This window comes from Festucalex cinctus, chromosome 20, assembly GCF_051991245.1.
Source record: "Festucalex cinctus isolate MCC-2025b chromosome 20, RoL_Fcin_1.0, whole genome shotgun sequence".
Classification (NCBI taxonomy): Eukaryota; Metazoa; Chordata; class Actinopteri; order Syngnathiformes; family Syngnathidae; genus Festucalex; species Festucalex cinctus.
This window is the reverse complement of record NC_135430.1, coordinates 16265167-16288906: the sequence shown is the minus strand read 5'-3', so window position 1 is coordinate 16288906 and position 23740 is coordinate 16265167. Positions and strand designations below refer to the sequence as shown.

The window sequence follows — 23740 nt, the reverse complement described above, 5'->3', positions numbered from 1 at the left end:
CAGGGTTCGATCCTTGCGTCTGGCAACTAGCTGATTTTGTCAGGATTTTTCGTCTCCAGGCAATTGACTTTTTTTTTTTGTTCTCTTGGTTCAATAAAGCTTTTGAAAAAAACCTTGTTACCGAAAATCTATATAAGCTGTAACTAATTAAGCGAGCGATCTCTTTTCTTCACCAGTCTGACAGCTTCACGTCGACCTCCTCCGCCCGCTGTTCACCACTCATCGTGACAAGATGACCAAAAGCTTTGACAAGAGGTTTGTTTAAAGATTATTCTTACACTCGTACTTTTAACATGTTCACCTTTTCAGCGTGCAAAAACCTTGCTTGCGTGCTTGCTAAATGTTTGCTCGCTCACGGTCAACCCGTGTGATAAAATAAGACCAACGCCTTTGACGTTTGGCAATAAATGCTCGCGGTAAGTAAAGTACTTATTTGTTAAAGCTTTTAGTCATTAAATGCCCAACGGAAGATCTTAAAAAATAACACCATACTTTTTAACGCACTTTTTGCCTTTCCAGCGTCTGGAGAAGAGCACTGTCACTTTCTCGTCACTGGTGAGACACAAACACTCATACACGTTAATGTGATGATCACGTTTTAATTTGTTTCAGCACATTGTGAAGATGACTGAAGGGTAAAGACATGTCAGGTGACTTGCACTGACATCCTCTCTGTATATTTAAAAAAAAAATAATGTTTTTTTAATAATTTGTTTTTTTGCGTGCAGGTATAAATGGCATCTTGACTTCAATCAGAGCAGCCTGAGTAATCGTGTATGAGGCGGCCCATGGCTGGAGGGTGAGCATGCTGCAAAACAAAATGGCTGACAAACATTTGATCAACATAGTTGAACATCTTTTTTCGTAGTAAAGCTGCATTGAACTGCGCTTCACTGGGGACCCTTTAAAACAGGGGTCTCCAAGCACAAAAAAAAAGAGGGGTAAATATACCTTTTAGAGCAAGTTCCGTCCTCTAGAGCCCCTATCCAGCCAGTTTTCCATGTCTTCTTCCTTCAGCACAGCTGAATCTCATGATCAGCTAATCAAAACTTTGCAGAAGCTGATAACGATCATGTATCAGGTGTGTTGGTGGAGAGAAACATGGAAAACTGGCTGGATAGGGGCTCTAGAGGACCGCACTTGCTCTAAAAGGTACATTTACCTTTTTTTTTATTATTATTTTTTTTTTGTGCTGACACATTAACATTGATTTTCTTCTGATTATGTCCACTAGTGTGTTGCCAAAGCATTTCTGGGCCCTGGAGAAGCTGAATCACACTGTCTTGAATTGGCCATCATGGAGAAACTGCTTGGTCACCAAGATCCTGCACCTGTGGGGAAGACAAACATGTACATCATCTTCATTGCCTTTTTTTTCCCCCCTGCACGGCGGCTTGTTGACACGTAATAAACTAAAGCTGGACTGGTTGGAATACGGTTTGTCATTGTTTTCTTCGTGGTTAGCTTCCTGTGAATGCAGCTGTGTCGTCACTGACTCTCCTGCATTGGTGGGTTTCATCCTGTCAAATATTTGTTGTATTTATTAAAAAAAAAAAAAAAAGCACTTCACTACCTGTTGCTGCAGTCGCGTCCACTTCACCAGGCAGTGACTCTTCTCTTGGTGCCGCATTGATGCCATCAGCTTGAAGATGACGCGATTCAAGGTAAGCTTGTCGACTCTGCGAGCTTCTCCTCTGTCTTCCAATGTTTGTTCTGCCCCAGGCGCCGAGGAACATGGCGGGCTTCCTGGCGACGCGGCGTGGTGTGAGCCATCCCCTTCTGTGCTGGTGAGTTTCATCACATTTCAAAAACATTTACTGCACAACAAATTGACTTGAGTCACTGTTTTGTCTTAGGTCTGCATGATCTGCTCCTGCTGGCCCACAACTTGACCTGGTGACAAGGAGACAGCAATCAAGTCAGCCAACTTTTTCGTCTTTTTTTTTTTTTTGTGCCATTTAACATGTACTCTGCCAAAAATAAAGTTGACAACTTACATCTTTCTTTTGTAGTTTGACTTTTCCATTCACCATGTACTCTACAAAAACAGTTGACAAATTTGCATCTTAACGTTTTTTCAGTTTGGCATTTTGAGGTTCAACATACTCTGTAAAAAAAAAAAAGTTGGCAAATTGCATGTTAACTCTTGTAACATAAACCTCAGTTTATTTTATAAAATAAAAGGGTGTGGCCAAGTTCAACAGTGGGTGGAGTTATGCAAATTACTGAGCAGAATGAGGTCTGATTGGTGGGTTCTGTATTAAGTGCCAGAATCTAATTGGTTGGCTCCATAAGTGGGCGTGGTTTATGCAAATTTTTATGCCAAAGAATTTGCATAGGAAGGTGCGGCTATGCAAATTAGGAAATATATCCCATTTTTAAGGCGAAAGTGGGCGTGGCCATGCAAATTTATTTGCATACAGCCATCCGATTGGTCGATTCTGAGAGGGAGTGGTCAATTATGCAAATAAGTTACGATTTTTTCCTAAAGTGGGTGGAGCTATGTCAGTCAATTTGCATGTTGAAGTTTAATAGTAGCAAAAAAGCATTTTTCATGCCTTGAATGGATTGCAAGTGGATTGTTCAGGTTTTTCTTGAAGATGTTTTGGCCTCTGGTCCAAACAGGCTTCCTCGATTCATGCTCAAAATCGCGCCATCTGCCCTTGAGAATGAACCGAAAAAGCAGGCTCGGACGTTAGGCCAAAAGTCTTTCAAGGAAAACCTGATCAGTTCACTTGAAATCCATTCAAGACCTGAGAATACAACCACCTGAACGCACGACACTGAACTGAAAAATCCTATTAAGAAATAAAACACGGAGACACTCATTCCAGTTGAACAATATATTTGACTTTAGACAAGCAATTTTTTGGACACAGCAACAATGTTGGAATCAAGTTACAAAAACTGGTTGACAGGCTATACATGGAAGCATGTTGTGTGTGTGATGTCACATGAGCACAAGCGATCCATCTCTCCATGTACCAACAGACAAGAAAATCATTCAATGCTTCTGGACATGTGCGGAATATTTCATACTATTATTTACATAAGTGGGCAAAAATAACATCAAATGATTGATTTCAAAATACCTTAGTGATATTTTGCCAAAACAATCATTTAATAAAGCACATGTTCAACAGCACTGAATGATGTTCTACTGTGTGTGTAGTACATCAAGCAGAGGTTAAAGCGCACTGAGAAATGGCTTAGTGACATCACATACCTCAAGCACACAACATTTGCCTTCAAGTAGCGCACACCTGCCCAAAAGCAGCTTGAAGCGCAGATCCAGCCATGTCCTCAAGTCTTGAGTCTGTTGGCTGCGTGTTCGTCCAAGACCTCCTTCATCCTGTCAGGCAAAAACAAAACGAGTCAGTCATGCTCATTCACAGCAAATTAAGGGTCACAGCTAAGTCCAATGCAACCAAGGTCACCCCCCTCAAAATAATAATAATAATAATAACAAAAATAAAAACTCAGTAAACAATGATGCCAAATTGCCATTAAAATGCCTCAGTTAAAGACCGTTAAAAAAGGTTAGCATATGGAATAATCAGTAAAAACAATTCAAAGCAAATTTGAAACTATTTCTACGTACATTTGAAGTAGCACACATCCCTGAATACCATGTTGAAGTTCACAGACCACATGACACAGCACTATGTCCTCATAGTCAAGAAATAAGACTGAGCATGTACCTAATATTTGGACACTTGATTAGGTACACAACTCATGACTCGTCTATCTCCTAACAACATAACCATTAGTCAAGACAACAACTCGCATGTAGGAAAGGCCATTTTAGAGAGTCATTAGTTACATGAACGCAAGCAAAAGCAGTCCAAGTCCAAAAACCAACTGGCTGACCCATCTCTCTATAAGCCAAACACAATTCATCTTCTGCACAACACTGCCACACATGAAACAAGACAACAAGTACATCATTCAATGCTCATGGACATGTGCTTTGAAGATTTTTTTGTTTGTTTGTTTGTACAAACTATTTATTTTTATAAGTACACAACATAATATCAAAATAATAGATTTTTTTAAAATACATTTTAAAAATAAAAATGTTTTTATTTTGTTTGTAAGTTGTTTATATTTTCTAAATAATTCATTTTTCAATGTGATTTTTTTTAAGCACATGTTCAAAACAATTGAATGTTGTGGTGTGTGCAAGTACATCAAGCGGAAGTCAAAGTACACTGACAAAATGGCTAAGTTGCATCACACACACCTCCTCAAGCACACAGCATGGCATCCAGTGTAAAAAAAACAAAGTACACGCACCTGTCTAAAGGCAGATTGAAGTTCACAGACCACATGACACAGCACTATATCCTCATAGTCAAGAAATAAGACTGAGTGAGCATGTACCTAATATTTGGACACTTGATTCGGTACACAACTCATGACTAGTCTATCTCCTAACAACATAACCATTAGTCAAGACAACAACTAGCGTGTACCAAAGGCCATTTTAGAGAGTCATTAGTTACATGAACGCAAGCAAAAGCAGTCCAAGTCCAAAAACCAACTGGCTGACCCATCTCTCTATAAGCCAAACACAATTCATCTTCTGCACAACACTGCCACACATGAAACCAGACAACAAGTACATCATTCAATGCTCATGGACATGTGCTTTGAAGATTTTTTTATTTTTATTTTTATTTTTACAAACTATTTATTTTTCTAAGTAGGCAACATAATATCAAATTAATAGATTTTTTAAAATACATTTGAAAAATAAAAATGTTTTTTATTTTGTTTGTCAGTTGTTTATATTTTCTAAATAATTTATTTTTCAATAATTTGGGCCAGATCAATGTGCGTTTTTTTTTGGGTTTTTTTTAAAGCACATGTTCATAACAATTGAATGTTCTGGTGTGTGCAAGTACATCAAGTGGAAGTCAAAGTGCACTGACAAAATGGCTAAGTTGCATCAGACACGCCTCCTCAAGCACACAGCATGGCATCCAGTGTAAAAAAACAAAGTACACTCACCGTCTAAAAGCAGATTTCCAATTGCATGGTTGTAGTGCAGACCGTAGACTCATCCCTGTCGCAAACAGCATCCATCCTGTCAAGAAAACAGAAACGGAAGCAGTGAGTAATGCTCATTTGCATATCGCATGTGCTCATTTGCATAAAACACTTGTCTTTCATACAATTGAAAAACTCTTAAATATTGGTGTCACTACTTGCTAAATGTCATATTATTGAAGTTTTGACCCAAAAAATATTTTTGAAATTTTTTTATAGAATGCAAGGGATACATGCAGTGAACAAGCAGGTCAGTAGCTCCAAAATAAGCCACGCCCCCACCAGCTCACTCCACTCTGCCGACTCCACCCTTCTCACGCCCATCACCCGCACAAGACCGAACCTCCTCCACTGCTGCCCCGCCCTCTGGACCTTTTTTATTTTTTTTAACTTTATTGCAATTTACATAAACAGGCAAGACTGATGCCAGGATGGTCGGAAGTCGGCCTTTTCCACTGATCTAAATATATGACTGGACAGCCGATAGGACAAGACTTTTGAAGTCACGAGGCCGCCATATTGCTACTCCCACGAAATGTTTCTTGGCATATGCTCCTGTACATTTACAGTATCGGAATTGGAGAACATTTGAGACAGTACTTAGTAGAAACAGCCTGATTTATGTGGCTTTAAATTTGTTAAACATAAACAAGCGCACTTCAGACATTTTACAACTTAACTTAAATACATGCATAAATAATATGCTTAATGACGTTTATAGGGAGGAACTTGGATATATTTTTTTTAAATTAAAAAATTATATATATTTTTTAAAATGCCTCTGCCAAATCTAATATGGGGATCTAAGGAACTGTTATTAAAAAAAGGGGTCTGAAAGCAGCACATAGCATTGTTGTTGTTTTTTTACCACCCAGCCCCTCAACCTTATACTAACCTACCTACGAGCTGTATGTCTCATCTGTTCGTATACCTTATCGTTTTTACAGTAGTTTGCTCGAGAGATAGGAGGAGCAAGATGGCCGCCCCGTGACTTCAACGTCTTGCACGGGCATGTATAGGCATCGGCTATCCAGTCATATATTCAGATCAGTGGATTTTTCCGACTTCAAGGCACGAAGTGCACGGCGTTTGAACTCGGAAACCGACAGAGCCCCTAAGATGACGCAAATATCAAAAAAAAAAAAAAAATGACGCAAATATCGCGTTCACGAGCAAAAAAAAATAAAAAATGCTGCGAGAACTTGTTAATGTACTTCCGGGTCATCGTCCGTGTGACCAAAAGCGACGAGAATGGAGCGAGTAAACAAAGCAGTGGGAAATCCTCGTCGCTTTTGATCACACGAAAGATGACCCGGAAGTACCTGGTTTATAATAATAAAAAAAAAGGCGTTATCTCGCAATCTTTGCGAGAGAAGGCAAACGTACCGTAAAAACACAACTTGTGAAGTCGAGCAAAGAAAAAGAAAGAAGAAAAAAAAGCACCCCTTACTGACGGACTACAATGTGACGTCACTCTACAATGGCGACCCCTTCGGAAACACAGACCGTCTAAAACACGAGTTACTCGAGTATAGAACTAGATAGCTTTCTTCATTCATAAATAAATATTAGACATGACTCCGCGCAACACAACGTACGCCTCTATCCCCATGAAATTATACGGTAAACTACTCAACTGTATGAAATGCTTATGAAATAAGATAAAAACAATAAATGAAGCCATATACCGAGAAGGCAAGTTTGCTGGAAGTCAAAATTAGTTTTGAGGACAATAAAAAAATAATAATAAAAATAATGGGTTTACTTTCGAATGCTTTCAGGTCGGAACTGGGACAAGGCTCATTTGAACCGTTTCAAATGCTCAAACTTGATTTTCTTTAATCCCGTTGTATGTTATTTTTTGTATTTCTTATTATCTCACGGTTTCTGGCTTTTTTACAAGTAGACTAATAAACACATTTTACAATGGACAATAGTATTGTAGCTCGTTAGATTGTGTAAACGCATCGAAATGTTTCGATCTAATCGAGTTAAATGAGGACACGCTAACGCTAAATATGAGACGATGGTTCTTTTTTTTTTGTAAATGTACTTTTAGAGGAACTTGCAGTGAAAACGTGAAAAAGTTGAGCGCCAGTTACCTTTTCACAACACGTCGCCACTTTTCTTTCGTCAGATGATGAGCAGGTAGACGGGCAGCAGTCGACGTGGAGACAATATTCCTTTATTGTGGACGCCTCTGTGCATGTAAACAATCAAAACATTACATACTACTACCGTAAATTAAACCACGTGCTCGACTTTCAAACAAAACGCGAGGTCAAACACTTCCTAGTTTCCTTTCCTGGTCGATGTTTAACTTCCGGGTCACAGCTAAATCGCGCGCTAACCAGCTAAAATAATAAACGCCGTAGCGAATAAACGAACTAGAGGGAAAATTTGTCATGTGTATCGAACGGTACATCCAGAAATTAAAGTTTAAACATCTTTGCAGTAAGCGCTAGCGCATTTAGCGGCAGCGGCATGTGTCGTGGCATCGGGGACGTCACTTCCGCTTATGCCGCGACACCAGCGACTTCACTTTCGCGTAGGCAGCGGCTTCACGTACGTCACTTCCGCTTATGCGACGGCGTCGGTGGCTGCCGTTGCCTGCCCTCTTTCCCTCGGGACATGTCGCGACTCCATTAGACTTGGTGCCGCTGCCATTACTCATCGTATGCATTTATAAACGGATTATTTTTTGGTTTATGTGTGTTTACGAGGCTTTTGTGTGTGTGTGTGTTTTTTTTAATTTCATTTCATTTTTAAATGACTCGTTCGCACAAACCAGTTAACCTTGCCACCAAGCTTAATTCTCGCGGTATTTGTGAGTTTGCAAACTCCGGAGAAACTTTTTTTTTTTTTAACACGATCATGTATAGTAGGCATTTTTTTTTAAACAACCATAAGCGTAGGTAAGGCTTTTTTTTTTTTAAATGTCCATGTATATATTAAGGCGTTTTTGTTTAAAAAAAAAAGCCCATGTATAGTAAGGTGTGTTGTTGTTGTTGTTGTTTTTTAAACAGCAGTTGGTTAAATTCAAGTTTTTGTTTGCGTGTTTTTGTTTGCGTGAAGGTTTTAGATATTTCTGCCGATCAACACACCTGATCAGGATTGTTACCAAGCATGCTGATGAGCTGATTATATGAATCAGGTGTGCCAGTAGGTGGAAACCGACCTTTTCTTTTCTTTTTTTTTTTTTTTAAAGGACCATCCATGGTAAGGTGGTTTTCTTAAACGACTGTGCATGGGAAGGCATTTTTGTTTTAAAAAACGACCATGTATAGTAAGGCGTTTTATTTAAAAACAAACAAACAAAAAAACGACCAGTAAGGCCTTTTTTTTTTAATGTCCATGTATATATTAAGGTGTTTTTTTTTTTTTTTTTTTTTTTTAACGACCATGTATAGTCAGGCGTTTTTTGTTTTAAAAAGGTCCATGTATAATAAGGTGTTTTTTTTGGGGGGGGGGAAACGACCATGTCTCGTAAGGCGTTTTTATTTTGGGGGGAAAAAAACGATCATGTATAGTAAGGCGTTTTTTTGGGGGGGAAAAAAACGACCATGTATAGTAAGGCGTTTTTTTGGGGGTGTGGGGGAACGACCATGTATAGTAAGGCGTTTTTTTTGGAGGGGGGACGACCATGTATAGTAAGGCGTTTTTTGGGGGGGAAACGACCATGTATATATAGTAAGGCGTTTTTTTTTTGGGAAAAAAAACGACCATGCATAGTAAGGCGTTTTTATTTTGGGAAAAAAAACGACCATGTATAGTAAGGCGTTTTTTTGGGGGGGGGAAAACGACCACGTATAGTAAGGCGTTTTTATTTTGGGGAGAAAAAAAACGACCATGTATAGTAAGGGGTTTTTTTCCGACAAAAAAACGACCATGTATAGTAAGGCTTTTTTTTCCGACAAAAAAACGACCATGTATAGTAAGGCTTTTTTTTCCGACAAAAAAACGACCATGTATAGTAAGGCTTTTTTTTCCGACAAAAAAACGACCATGTATAGTAAGGCTTTTTTTTCCGACAAAAAAACGACCATGTATAGTAAGGCTTTTTTTTCCGACATAAAAACGACCATATATAGTAAGGCTTTTTTTTCCGACATAAAAACGACCATGTATAGTAAGGCTTTTTTTTCCGACATAAAAACGACCATGTATAGTAAGGCTTTTTTTTCCGACAAAAAAACGACCATGTATAGTAAGGCTTTTTTTTCCGACATAAAAACGACCATGTATAGTAAGGCTTTTTTTTTCCGACATAAAAACGACCATGTATAGTAAGGCTTTTTTTTTCAGACAAAAAAACGACCATGTATAGTAAGGCTTTTTTTTCAGACAAAAAAAACGACCATGTATAGTAAGGCTTTTTTTTTCCGACAAAAAAACGACCATGTATAGTAAGGCTTTATTTTCTGACAAAAAAAACGACCATGTATAGTAAGGCTTTTTTTTTCCGACAAAAAAACGACCATGTATAGTAAGGCTTTATTTTCTGACAAAAAAAACGACCATGTATAGTAAGGCTTTTTTTTCCGACAAAAAAACGACCATGTATAGTAAGGCGTTTTTATTTTGGGAAAAAAAACGACCATGTATAGTAAGGCGTTTTTTGGGGGGAGAAAAAAATGACCATGTATAGTAAGGCGTTTTTATTTTGGGGGAAAAAACGACCATGTATAGAAAGGCGTTTTTATTTTGGGAAAAAAAACGACCATGCATAGTAAGGCGTTTTTATTTTTGGAAAAAAAACGACCATGTATAGTAAGGCGTTTTTTGGGGGGGAAACGACCATGTATAGTAAGGCGTTTTTATTTTGGGGGTGAAAAAAAACGACCATGTATAGTAAGGCGTTTTTATTTTGGGGGAAAAAAACGACCATGTATAGTAAGGCGTTTTATTTTTGTAAAAAAACGACCATGTATAGTAAGGCGTTTTATTTAAAAAACAAACAAACAAACACACACACACAAAAAAACAACCATGTATAGTAAGGCGTTTTATTTAAAAAAAAAAAAAAAAAAAAACACAAAAAAAAACCCACCATGTATAGTAAGGCGTTTTATTTTTGTAAAAAAACGACCATGTATAGTAAGGCTTTTTTTTCCCGATAAAAAAAACGACTATGTATAGTAAGGCTTTTTTTTCCGACAAAAAAACGACCATGAATAGTAAGGCTTTTTTTTCCGACAAAAAACGACCATGTATAGTAAGGCTTTTTTTTCCGACATAAAAACGACCATGTATAGTAAGGCTTTTTTTTCCGACATAAAAACGACCATGTATAGTAAGGCTTTTTTTTTCGACAAAAAAACGACCATGTATAGTAAGGCTTTTTTTTCCGACATAAAAACGACCATGTATAGTAAGGCTTTTTTTTCCGACATAAAAACGACCATGTATAGTAAGGCTTTTTTTTCCGTCAAAAAAACGACCATGTATAGTAAGGCTTTTTTTTTCCCGATAAAAAAAACGACCATGTATAGTAAGGCTTTTTTTTCCGACAAAAAAACGACCATGTATAGTAAGGCTTTTTTTTCCGACAAAAAAACGACAATGTATAGTAAGGCTTTTTTTTCCGACATAAAAACGACCATGAATAGTAAGGCTTTTTTTTCCGACATAAAAACGACCATGAATAGTAAGGCTTTTTTTTCCGACAAAAAAACGACCATGTATAGTAAGGCTTTTTTTTTCGACACAAAAACGACCATGTATAGTAAGGCTTTTTTTTCCGACATAAAAACGACCATATATAGTAAGGCTTTTTTTTCCGACATAAAAACGACCATGTATAGTAAGGCTTTTTTTTCCGACATAAAAACGACCATGTATAGTAAGGCTTTTTTTTTTCCGATAAAAAAAACGACCATGTATAGTAAGGCTTTTTTTTCCCGATAAAAAAAACGACCATGTATAGTAAGGCTTTTTTTTCCGACAAAAAAACGACCATGTATAGTAAGGCTTTTTTTTCCGACATAAAAACGACCATGTATAGTAAGGCTTTTTTTTCCGACATAAAAACGACCATGAATAGTAAGGCTTTTTTTTCCGACAAAAAAACGACCATGTATAGTAAGGCTTTTTTTTCCGACATAAAAACGACCATGTATAGTAAGGCTTTTTTTTCCGACAAAAAAACGACCATGTATAGTAAGGCTTTTTTTTCCGACATAAAAACGACCATGTATAGTAAGGCTTTTTTTTTTCCGACAAAAAAACGACCATGTATAGTAAGGCTTTTTTTTCCCGACAAAAAAACGACCATGTATATAGTAAGGCTTTTTTTTCAGACAAAAAAAACGACCATGTATAGTAAGGCTTTTTTTTCCGACAAAAAAACGACCATGTATAGTAAGGCTTTATTTTCTGACAAAAAAAACGACCATGTATAGTAAGGCTTTTTTTTCCGACAAAAAAACGACCATGAATAGTAAGGCTTTTTTTTCCGACAAAAAAACGACCATGTATAGTAAGGCTTTTTTTTCCGACAAAAAAACGACCATGTATAGTAAGGCTTTATTTTCTGACAAAAAAAACGACCATGTATAGTAAGGCTTTTTTTTCCGACAAAAAAACGACCATGAATAGTAAGGCTTTTTTTTCCGACAAAAAAACGACCATGTATAGTAAGGCTTTTTTTTCCGACATAAAAACGACCATGTATAGTAAGGCTTTTTTTTCCGACATAAAAACGACCATGTATAGTAAGGCTTTTTTTTCCAACAAAAAAACGACCATGTATAGTAAGGCTTTTTTTTCCGACATAAAAACGACCATGTATAGTAAGGCTTTTTTTTCCGACATAAAAACGACCATGTATAGTAAGGCTTTTTTTTCCGACAAAAAAACGACCATGTATAGTAAGGCTTTTTTTTCCCGATTAAAAAAGACGACCATATATAGTAAGGCTTTTTTTTCCGACAAAAAAACGACCATGTATAGTAAGGCTTTTTTTTTCAGACAAAAAAACGAACATGTATAGTAAGGCTTTTTTTTCCGACAAAAAAACGACCATGTATAGTAAGGCTTTTTTTTTCCGACATAAAAACGACCATGAATAGTAAGGCTTTTTTTTCCGACAAAAAAACGACCATGTATAGTAAGGCTTTTTTTTCCGACATAAAAACGACCATGTATAGTAAGGCTTTTTTTTTTCCGACATAAAAACGACCATGTATAGTAAGGCTTTTTTTTTCCCGACAAAAAAACGACCATGTATAGTAAGGCTTTTTTTTCAGACAAAAAAAACGACCATGTATAGTAAGGCTTTTTTTTCCGACAAAAAAACGACCATGTATAGTAAGGCTTTATTTTCTGACAAAAAAAACGACCATGTATAGTAAGGCTTTTTTTTCCGACAAAAAAACGACCATGTATAGTAAGGCTTTTTTTTCTCCGACAAAAATAACGACCATATACAGTAAGGCTTTTTTTTCCGACAAAAAAACGACTATGTGTAGTAAGGCTTTTTTTTCCGACATAAAAACGACCATGTATAGTAAGGCTTTTTTTTTCCGACAAAAAAACGACCATGTATAGTAAGGCTTTTTTTTCCGACAAAAAAACGACCATGTATAGTAAGGCTTTTTTTTCCCGATTAAAAAAACGACCATGTATAGTAAGGCTTTTTTTCCCGACAAAAAAACGACCATGTATAGTAAGGCTTTTTTTCCCGACAAAAAAACGACCATGTATAGTAAGGCTTTTTTTTCCGACAAAAAAACGACCATGTATAGTAAGGCTTTTTTTTCCGACATAAAAACGACCATGTATAGTAAGGCTTTTTTTTCAGACAAAAAAACGACCATGTATAGTAAGGCTTTTTTTTCAGACAAAAAAACGACCATGTATAGTAAGGCTTTTTTTTCCGACATAAAAAAGACCATGTATAGTAAGGCTTTTTTTTCTGACATAAAAACGACCATTTATAGTAAGGCTTTTTTTTCCGACAAAAAAACGACCATGTATAGTAAGGCTTTTTTTTCAGACAAAAAAAACGACCATGTATAGTAAGGCTTTTTTTTCCGACAAAAAAACGACCATGTATAGTAAGGCTTTATTTTCTGACAAAAAAAACGACCATGTATAGTAAGGCTTTTTTTTCCGACAAAAAAACGACCATGTATAGTAAGGCTTTTTTTTCTCCGACAAAAATAACGACCATGTACAGTAAGGCTTTTTTTTCCGACAAAAAAACGACTATGTGTAGTAAGGCTTTTTTTTCCGACATAAAAACGACCATGTATAGTAAGGCTTTTTTTTTCCGACAAAAAAACGACCATGTATAGTAAGGCTTTTTTTTCCGACAAAAAAACGACCATGTATAGTAAGGCTTTTTTTTCCCGATTAAAAAAACGACCATGTATAGTAAGGCTTTTTTTTCCGACAAAAAAACGACCATGTATAGTAAGGCTTTTTTTCCCGACAAAAAAACGACCATGTATAGTAAGGCTTTTTTTTCCGACAAAAAAACGACCATGTATAGTAAGGCTTTTTTTTCCGACATAAAAACGACCATGTATAGTAAGGCTTTTTTTTCAGACAAAAAAACGACCATGTATAGTAAGGCTTTTTTTTCAGACAAAAAAACGACCATGTATAGTAAGGCTTTTTTTTCCGACATAAAAAAGACCATGTATAGTAAGGCTTTTTTTTCTGACATAAAAACGACCATTTATAGTAAGGCTTTTTTTTCCGACAAAAAAACGACCATGTATAGTAAGGCTTTTTTTTTCCGACAAAAAAACGACCATGTATAGTAAGGCTTTTTTTTCCGACAAAAAAACGACCATGTATAGTAAGGCTTTTTTTTCCCGATAAAAAAAACGACCATGTATATATAGTAAGGCGTTTTTTTGGGGGTGTGGGGGAACGACCATGTATAGTAAGGCGTTTTTTTTGGAGGGGGGACGACCATGTATAGTAAGGCGTTTTTTGGGGGGGAAACGACCATGTATATATAGTAAGGCGTTTTTATTTTGGGAAAAAAAACGACCATGCATAGTAAGGCGTTTTTATTTAGGGAAAAAAAACGACCATGTATAGTAAGGCGTTTTTTTTTGGGGGGGGAAACGACCATGTATAGTAAGGCGTTTTTATTTTGGGGAGAAAAAAAACGACCATGTATAGTAAGGCGTTTTTTTGAGGGGAAAAAAGAGGACCATGTATAGTAAGGCGTTTTTTTTTGGGGGGGGGGGACCATGTATTAGTAATGCGTTTTTTTGGGGGGGTAGGGGGGGGGGGGGGGGGGACGACCATGTATAGTAAGGCGTTTTTTTGGGGGGTGGGGGGAAACGACCATGTATAGTAAGGCGTTTTTTTTTCAGACAAAAAAACGAACATGTATAGTAAGGCTTTTTTTTCCGACAAAAAAACGACCATGTATAGTAAGGCTTTTTTTTTCCGACATAAAAACGACCATGAATAGTAAGGCTTTTTTTTCCGACAAAAAAACGACCATGTATAGTAAGGCTTTTTTTTCCGACATAAAAACGACCATGTATAGTAAGGCTTTTTTTTTCAGACAAAAAAACGAACATGTATAGTAAGGCTTTTTTTTCCGACAAAAAAACGACCATGTATAGTAAGGCTTTTTTTTTCCGACATAAAAACGACCATGAATAGTAAGGCTTTTTTTTCCGACAAAAAAACGACCATGTATAGTAAGGCTTTTTTTTCCGACATAAAAACGACCATGTATAGTAAGGCTTTTTTTTTCCGACATAAAAACGACCATGTATAGTAAGGCTTTTTTTTTCCCGACAAAAAAACGACCATGTATAGTAAGGCTTTTTTTTCAGACAAAAAAAACGACCATGTATAGTAAGGCTTTTTTTTCTGACATAAAAACGACCATTTATAGTAAGGCTTTTTTTTCCGACAAAAAAACGACCATGTATAGTAAGGCTTTTTTTTTCCGACAAAAAAACGACCATGTATAGTAAGGCTTTTTTTTCCGACAAAAAAACGACCATGTATAGTAAGGCTTTTTTTTCCCGATAAAAAAAACGACCATGTATATATAGTAAGGCGTTTTTTTGGGGGTGTGGGGGAACGACCATGTATAGTAAGGCGTTTTTTTTTGGAGGGGGGACGACCATGTATAGTAAGGCGTTTTTTGGGGGGGAAACGACCATGTATATATAGTAAGGCGTTTTTATTTTGGGAAAAAAAACGACCATGCATAGTAAGGCGTTTTTATTTAGGGAAAAAAAACGACCATGTATAGTAAGGCGTTTTTTTGGGGGGGGGGGAAACGACCATGTATAGTAAGGCGTTTTTATTTTGGGGAGAAAAAAAACGACCATGTATAGTAAGGCGTTTTTTTGAGGGGAAAAAAGAGGACCATGTATAGTAAGGCGTTTTTTTTTTTGGGGGGGGGGACCATGTATAGTAATGCGTTTTTTTTTGGGGGGTGGGGGGGGGGGGGGGGGGACGACCATGTATAGTAAGGCGTTTTTTTGGGGGGTGGGGGGAAACGACCATGTATAGTAAGGCGTTTTTTTTCAGACAAAAAAACGAACATGTATAGTAAGGCTTTTTTTTCCGACAAAAAAACGACCATGTATAGTAAGGCTTTTTTTTTCAGACAAAAAAACGACCATGTATAGTAAGGCTTTTTTTTTCCGACATAAAAAAGACCATGTATAGTAAGGCTTTTTTTTCTGACATAAAAACGACCATTTATAGTAAGGCTTTTTTTTCCGACAAAAAAACGACCATGTATAGTAAGGCTTTTTTTTTCCGACAAAAAAACGACCATGTATAGTAAGGCTTTTTTTTCCGACAAAAAAACGACCATGTATAGTAAGGCTTTTTTTTCCCGATTAAAAAAACGACCATGTATATATAGTAAGGCGTTTTTTTGGGGGTGTGGGGGAACGACCATGTATAGTAAGGCGTTTTTTTTGGAGGGGGGACGACCATGTATAGTAAGGCGTTTTTTGGGGGGGAAACGACCATGTATATATAGTAAGGCGTTTTTATTTTGGGAAAAAAAAACGACCATGCATAGTAAGGCGTTTTTATTTAGGGAAAAAAAACGACCATGTATAGTAAGGCGTTTTTTTTGGGGGGGGGAAACGACCATGTATAGTAAGGCGTTTTTATTTTGGGGAGAAAAAAAACGACCATGTATAGTAAGGCGTTTTTTTGAGGGGAAAAAAGAGGACCATGTATAGTAAGGCGTTTTTTTTTGGGGGGGGGGGACCATGTATAGTAATGCGTTTTTTTTGGGGGGTGGGGGGGGGGGGGACGACCATGTATAGTAAGGCGTTTTTTTGGGGGGTGGGGGGAAACGACCATGTATAGTAAGGCGTTTTTTTTTCAGACAAAAAAACGAACATGTATAGTAAGGCTTTTTTTTCCGACAAAAAAACGACCATGTATAGTAAGGCTTTTTTTTTCCGACATAAAAACGACCATGAATAGTAAGGCTTTTTTTTCCGACAAAAAAACGACCATGTATAGTAAGGCTTTTTTTTCCGACATAAAAACGACCATGTATAGTAAGGCTTTTTTTTTCCGACATAAAAACGACCATGAATAGTAAGGCTTTTTTTTCCGACAAAAAAACGACCATGTATAGTAAGGCTTTTTTTTCCGACATAAAAACGACCATGTATAGTAAGGCTTTTTTTTTCCGACATAAAAACGACCATGTATAGTAAGGCTTTTTTTTTCCCGACAAAAAAACGACCATGTATAGTAAGGCTTTTTTTTCAGACAAAAAAAACGACCATGTATAGTAAGGCTTTTTTTTCTGACATAAAAACGACCATTTATAGTAAGGCTTTTTTTTCCGACAAAAAAACGACCATGTATAGTAAGGCTTTTTTTTTCCGACAAAAAAACGACCATGTATAGTAAGGCTTTTTTTTCCGACAAAAAAACGACCATGTATAGTAAGGCTTTTTTTTCCCGATAAAAAAAACGACCATGTATATATAGTAAGGCGTTTTTTTGGGGGTGTGGGGGAACGACCATGTATAGTAAGGCGTTTTTTTTGGAGGGGGGACGACCATGTATAGTAAGGCGTTTTTTGGGGGGGAAACGACCATGTATATATAGTAAGGCGTTTTTATTTTGGGAAAAAAAACGACCATGCATAGTAAGGCGTTTTTATTTAGGGAAAAAAAACGACCATGTATAGTAAGGCGTTTTTTTGGGGGGGGGGAAACGACCATGTATAGTAAGGCGTTTTTATTTTGGGGAGAAAAAAAACGACCATGTATAGTAAGGCGTTTTTTTGAGGGGAAAAAAGAGGACCATGTATAGTAAGGCGTTTTTTTTTTTGGGGGGGGGGACCATGTATAGCAATGCGTTTTTTTTTGGGGGGTGGGGGGGGGGGGGGGGGGGACGACCATGTATAGTAAGGCGTTTTTTTGGGGGGTGGGGGGAAACGACCATGTATAGTAAGGCGTTTTTTTTCAGACAAAAAAACGAACATGTATAGTAAGGCTTTTTTTTCCGACAAAAAAACGACCATGTATAGTAAGGCTTTTTTTTTCCGACATAAAAACGACCATGAATAGTAAGGCTTTTTTTTCCGACAAAAAAACGACCATGTATAGTAAGGCTTTTCTTTCCGACATAAAAACGACCATGTATAGTAAGGCTTTTTTTTTCAGACAAAAAAACGAACATGTATAGTAAGGCTTTTTTTTCCGACAAAAAAACGACCATGTATAGTAAGGCTTTTTTTTTCCGACATAAAAACGACCATGAATAGTAAGGCTTTTTTTTCCGACAAAAAAACGACCATGTATAGTAAGGCTTTTTTTTCCGACATAAAAACGACCATGTATAGTAAGGCTTTTTTTTTCCGACATAAAAACGACCATGTATAGTAAGGCTTTTTTTTTCCCGACAAAAAAACGACCATGTATAGTAAGGCTTTTTTTTCAGACAAAAAAAACGACCATGTATAGTAAGGCTTTTTTTTCCGACAAAAAAACGACCATGTATAGTAAGGCTTTATTTTCTGACAAAAAAAACGACCATGTATAGTAAGGCTTTTTTTTCCGACAAAAAAACGACCATGTATAGTAAGGCTTTTTTTTTTCGACAAAAAACGACCATGTATAGTAAGGCTTTTTTTTCTCCGACAAAAATAACGACCATGTACAGTAAGGCTTTTTTTTCCGACAAAAAAACGACTATGTGTAGTAAGGCTTTTTTTTCCGACATAAAAACGACCATGTATAGTAAGGCTTTTTTTTTCCGACAAAAAAACGACCATGTATAGTAAGGCTTTTTTTTCCGACAAAAAAACGACCATGTATAGTAAGGCTTTTTTTTCCCGATTAAAAAAACGACCATGTATAGTAAGGCTTTTTTTTCCGACAAAAAAACGACCATGTATAGTAAGGCTTTTTTTCCCGACAAAAAAACGACCATGTATAGTAAGGCTTTTTTTTCCGACAAAAAAACGACCATGTATAGTAAGGCTTTTTTTTCCGACATAAAAACGACCATGTATAGTAAGGCTTTTTTTTCAGACAAAAAAACGACCATGTATAGTAAGGCTTTTTTTTCAGACAAAAAAACGACCATGTATAGTAAGGCTTTTTTTTCCGACATAAAAAAGACCATGTATAGTAAGGCTTTTTTTTCTGACATAAAAACGACCATTTATAGTAAGGCTTTTTTTTCCGACAAAAAAACGACCATGTATAGTAAGGCTTTTTTTTTCCGACAAAAAAACGACCATGTATAGTAAGGCTTTTTTTTCCGACAAAAAAACGACCATGTATAGTAAGGCTTTTTTTTCCCGATAAAAAAAACGACCATGTATATATAGTAAGGCGTTTTTTTTGGGGGTGTGGGGGAACGACCATGTATAGTAAGGCGTTTTTTTTGGAGGGGGGACGACCATGTATAGTAAGGCGTTTTTTGGGGGGGAAACGACCATGTATATATAGTAAGGCGTTTTTATTTTGGGAAAAAAAACGACCATGCATAGTAAGGCGTTTTTATTTAGGGAAAAAAAACGACCATGTATAGTAAGGCGTTTTTTTGGGGGGGGGGGAAACGACCATGTATAGTAAGGCGTTTTTATTTTGGGGAGAAAAAAAACGACCATGTATAGTAAGGCGTTTTTTTGAGGGGAAAAAAGAGGACCATGTATAGTAAGGCGTTTTTTTTTTTGGGGGGGGGGACCATGTATAGTAATGCGTTTTTTTGGGGGGGTGGGGGGGGGGGGGGGACGACCATGTATAGTAAGGCGTTTTTTTGGGGGGTGGGGGGAAACGACCATGTATAGTAAGGCGTTTTTTTGGGGGGGAAAAAACGACCATGTATAGTGAGGCCTTTTTATTTTGGGAAAAAAAACGACTATGTATAGTAAGGCCTTTTTATTTTGGGAAAAAAAAAACACCATGTATAGTAAGGCGTTTTTATTTTGGGGGGAAAAAAACGACCGTGTATAGCAAGGCGTTTTATTTTTGGGGAAAAAAAATGACCATGTATAGTAAGGCGTTTTTTTTTGGGGGGGGGGACGACCATGTATAGTAAGGCGTTTTTATTTTGGGAAAAAAAAACGACCATGTATAGTAAGGCGTTTTTTGGGGGGAGAAAAAAACGACCATGTATAGTAAGGCGTTTTTATTTTGGGAAAAAAAACGACCATGTATAGTAAGGCGTTTTTTTGGGGGAGAAAAAAATGACCATGTATAGTAAGGCGTTTTTATTTTGGGGGAAAAAACGACCATGTATAGAAAGGCGTTTTTATTTTGGGGAAAAAAAACGACCATGTATATAGTAAGGTGTTTTTATTTTGGGAAAAAAAACGACCATGCATAGTAAGGCGTTTTTATTTTTGGAAAAAAAACGACCATGTATAGTAAGGCGTTTTTTCGGGGGGAAACGACCATGTATAGTAAGGCGTTTTTATTTTGGGGGTGAAAAAAAACGACCATGTATAGTAAGGCGTTTTTATTTTGGGGAAAAAAAACGACCATGTATAGTAAGGCGTTTTATTTTTGTAAAAAAACGACCATGTATAGTAAGGCGTTTTATTTAAAAAAAAAAACAAACAAACACACACACACAAAAAAACAACCATGTACAGTAAGGCGTTTTATTTTAAAAAAAACAAAAAAAAAACACAAAAAAAACCCCACCATGTATAGTAAGGCGTTTTATTTTTGTAAAAAAACGACCATGTATATAGTAAGGCTTTTTTTTCCGACATAAAAACGACCATGTATAGTAAGGCTTTTTTTTCCGACATAAAAACGACCATGTATAGTAAGGCTTTTTTTTCCGACATAAAAACGACCATATATAGTAAGGCTTTTTTTTCCGACATAAAAACGACCATGTATGGTAAGGCTTTTTTTTCCGACATAAAAACGAACATGAATAGTAAGGCTTTTTTTTCCGACAAAAAAACGACCATGTATAGTAAGGCTTTTTTTTCCGACAAAAAAACGACCATGAATAGTAAGGCTTTTTTTTCCGACAAAAAAACGACCATGTATAGTAAGGCTTTTTTTTCCGACAAAAAAACGACCATGTATAGTAAGGCTTTTTTTTCCCGATAAAAAAAACGACCATATATAGTAAGGCTTTTTTTTCCGACAAAAAAACGACCATGTATAGTAAGGCTTTTTTTTCCGACATAAAAACGACCATGTATAGTAAGGCTTTTTTTTCCGACATAAAAACGACCATGTATAGTAAGGCTTTTTTTTCCGACAAAAAAATGACCATGTATAGTAAGGCTTTTTTTTTCCGACAAAAAAACGACCATGTATAGTAAGGCTTTTTTTTCCGACATAAAAACGACCATGTATAGTAAGGCTTTTTTTTTCCGACATAAAAACGACCATGTATAGTAAGGCTTTTTTTTTCCCGACAAAAAAACGACCATGTATAGTAAGGCTTTTTTTTTCCGACATAAAAACGACCATGAATAGTAAGGCTTTTTTTTCCGACAAAAAAACGACCATGTATAGTAAGGCTTTTTTTTCCGACATAAAAACGACCATGTATAGTAAGGCTTTTTTTTTCCGACAAAAAAACGACCATGTATAGTAAGTCTTTTTTTTCAGACAAAAAAAACGACCATGTATAGTAAGGCTTTTTTTTCCGACAAAAAAACGACCATGTATAGTAAGGCTTTATTTTCTGACAAAAAAAACGACCATGTATAGTAAGGCTTTTTTTTCCGACAAAAAAACGACCATGTATAGTAAGGCTTTTTTTTTTCGACAAAAAACGACCATGTATAGTAAGGCTTTTTTTTCTCCGACAAAAATAACGACCATGTACAGTAAGGCTTTTTTTTCCGACAAAAAAACGACTATGTGTAGTAAGGCTTTTTTTTCCGACATAAAAACGACCATGTATAGGAAGGCTTTTTTTTTCCGACAAAAAAACGACCATGTATAGTAAGGCTTTTTTTTCCGACATAAAAACGACCATGTATAGTAAGGCTTTTTTTTTCCGACATAAAAACGACCATGTATAGTAAGGCTTTTTTTTCCGACAAAAAAACGACCATGTATAGTAAGGCTTTTTTTTCCCGATTAAAAAAACGACCATGTATAGTAAGGCTTTTTTTTCCGACAAAAAAACGACCATGTATAGTAAGGCTTTTTTTCCCGACAAAAAAACGACCATGTATAGTAAGGCTTTTTTTTCCGACAAAAAAACGACCATGTATAGTAAGGCTTTTTTTTCCGACATAAAAACGACCATGTATAGTAAGGCTTTTTTTTCAGACAAAAAAACGACCATGTATAGTAAGGCTTTTTTTTCAGACAAAAAAACGACCATGTATAGTAAGGCTTTTTTTTCCGACATAAAAACGACCATGTATAGTAAGGCTTTTTTTTCCGACATAAAAACGACCATTTATAGTAAGGCTTTTTTTTCCGACAAAAAAACGACCATGTATAGTAAGGCTTTTTTTTTCCCGACAAAAAAACGACCATGTATAGTAAGGCTTTTTTTTCAGACAAAAAAACGACCATGTATAGTAAGGCTTTTTTTTCAGACAAAAAAACGACCATGTATAGTAAGGCTTTTTTTTCAGACAAAAAAACGACCATGTATAGTAAGGCTTTTTTTTCCGACATAAAAACGACCATGTATAGTAAGGCTTTTTTTTTCCGACATAAAAACGACCATTTATAGTAAGGCTTTTTTTTCCGACAAAAAAACGACCATGTATAGTAAGGCTTTTTTTTTTCCGACAAAAAAACGACCATGTATAGTAAGGCTTTTTTTTCCGACAAAAAAACGACCATGTATAGTAAGGCTTTTTTTTCCCGATAAAAAAAACGACCATGTATATATAGTAAGGCGTTTTTTTGGGGGTGTGGGGGAACGACCATGTATAGTAAGGCGTTTTTTTTGGAGGGGGGACGACCATGTATAGTAAGGCGTTTTTTGGGGGGGAAACGACCATGTATATATAGTAAGGCGTTTTTATTTTGGGAAAAAAAACGACCATGCATAGTAAGGCGTTTTTATTTAGGGAAAAAAAAACGACCATGTATAGTAAGGCGTTTTTTTGGGGGGGGGGGAAACGACCATGTATAGTAAGGCGTTTTTATTTTGGGGAGAAAAAAAACGACCATGTATAGTAAGGCGTTTTTTTGAGGGGAAAAAAGAGGACCATGTATAGTAAGGCGTTTTTTTTTTTGGGGGGGGGGGGGACCATGTATAGTAATGCGTTTTTTTTGGGGGGGTGGGGGGGGTGGGCGACCATGTATAGTAAGGCGTTTTTTTGGGGGGTGGGGGGAAACGACCATGTATAGTAAGGCGTTTTTTGGGGGGGGAAAAAACGACCATGTATAGTGAGGCCTTTTTATTTTGGGAAAAAAAACGACTATGTATAGTAAGGCCTTTTTATTTTGGGAAAAAAAAACCCACCATGTATAGTAAGGCGTTTTTATTTTGGGGGGGAAAAAAACGACCGTGTATAGCAAGGCGTTTTATTTTTGGGGAAAAAAAATGACCAAATGACCATGTATAGTAAGGCGTTTTTTTTTGGGGGGGGGGAAACGACCATGTATAGTAAGGCGTTTTTATTTTGGAAAAAAAACGACCATGTATAGTAAGGCGTTTTTTTGGGGAGAAAAAAATGACCATGTATAGTAAGGCGTTTTATTTTGGGGAAAAAACGACCATGTATAGAAAGGCGTTTTTATTTTGGGGAAAAAAAAACGACCATGTATATAGTAAGGTGTTTTATTTTGGGAAAAAAAACGACCATGCATAGTAAGGCGTTTTATTTTTGGAAAAAAAACGACCATGTATAGTAAGGCGTTTTTTCGGGGGAAACGACCATGTATAGTAAGGCGTTTTTATTTTGGGGGTGAAAAAAAACGACCATGTATAGTAAGGCGTTTTTATTTTGGGGAAAAAAAACGACCATGTATAGTAAGGCGTTTTATTTTTGTAAAAAAACGACCATGTATAGTAAGGCGTTTTATTTAAAAAAAAAACAAACAAACACACACACAAAAAAAAACAACCATGTATAGTAAGGCGTTTTATTTAAAAAAAAACAAAAAAAAAAACACAAAAAAAACCCCACCATGTATAGTAAGGCGTTTTATTTTTGTAAAAAAACGACCATGTATATAGTAAGGCTTTTTTTTCCGACATAAAAACGACCATGTATAGTAAGGCTTTTTTTTCCGACATAAAAACGACCATGTATAGT

The 23740-nt window shown here is 36.4% G+C and overlaps 1 protein-coding gene and 1 long non-coding RNA gene across 6 annotated transcripts; one reads left to right on the top strand and one right to left on the bottom strand.

Annotated features, from left to right (window-relative positions):
- The first annotated feature begins 35 nt into the window (after positions 1–35).
- LOC144009442 (uncharacterized) lies at positions 36–1973 on the top strand. 2 transcript variants are annotated; one of them, XR_013280929.1, is made up of 7 exons: positions 36–255; positions 310–416; positions 520–650; positions 729–799; positions 1235–1508; positions 1586–1787; positions 1857–1973. It is a non-coding gene; the product is annotated as an uncharacterized LOC144009442 (long non-coding RNA). The 2 variants fall into 2 exon arrangements; XR_013280930.1 differs by lacking the exon at positions 310–416 and having other exon boundaries at positions 51–255.
- LOC144009440 (uncharacterized) lies at positions 584–7563 on the bottom strand. 4 transcript variants are annotated; one of them, XM_077509177.1, is made up of 4 exons: positions 3602–3924; positions 3264–3352; positions 1574–1746; positions 584–1331 (listed from the first exon to the last, which is right to left on the bottom strand). In XM_077509177.1, the coding sequence occupies exons 1-4, from the start codon at positions 3617–3619 to the stop codon at positions 1315–1317; spliced, it is 297 nt and encodes a 98-aa protein (XP_077365303.1). In that variant the 5' UTR covers positions 3620–3924; the 3' UTR covers positions 584–1314. The 4 variants fall into 4 exon arrangements, 2 of the variants coding, with proteins under 2 accessions (XP_077365303.1, XP_077365302.1); XM_077509176.1 differs by having other exon boundaries at positions 1574–1784; positions 3602–3922; XR_013280925.1 differs by lacking the exons at positions 584–1331; positions 1574–1746; positions 3602–3924 and adding exons at positions 5014–5089; positions 7155–7563 and having other exon boundaries at positions 2829–3352.
- Positions 7564–23740: the final 16177 nt, after the last annotated feature.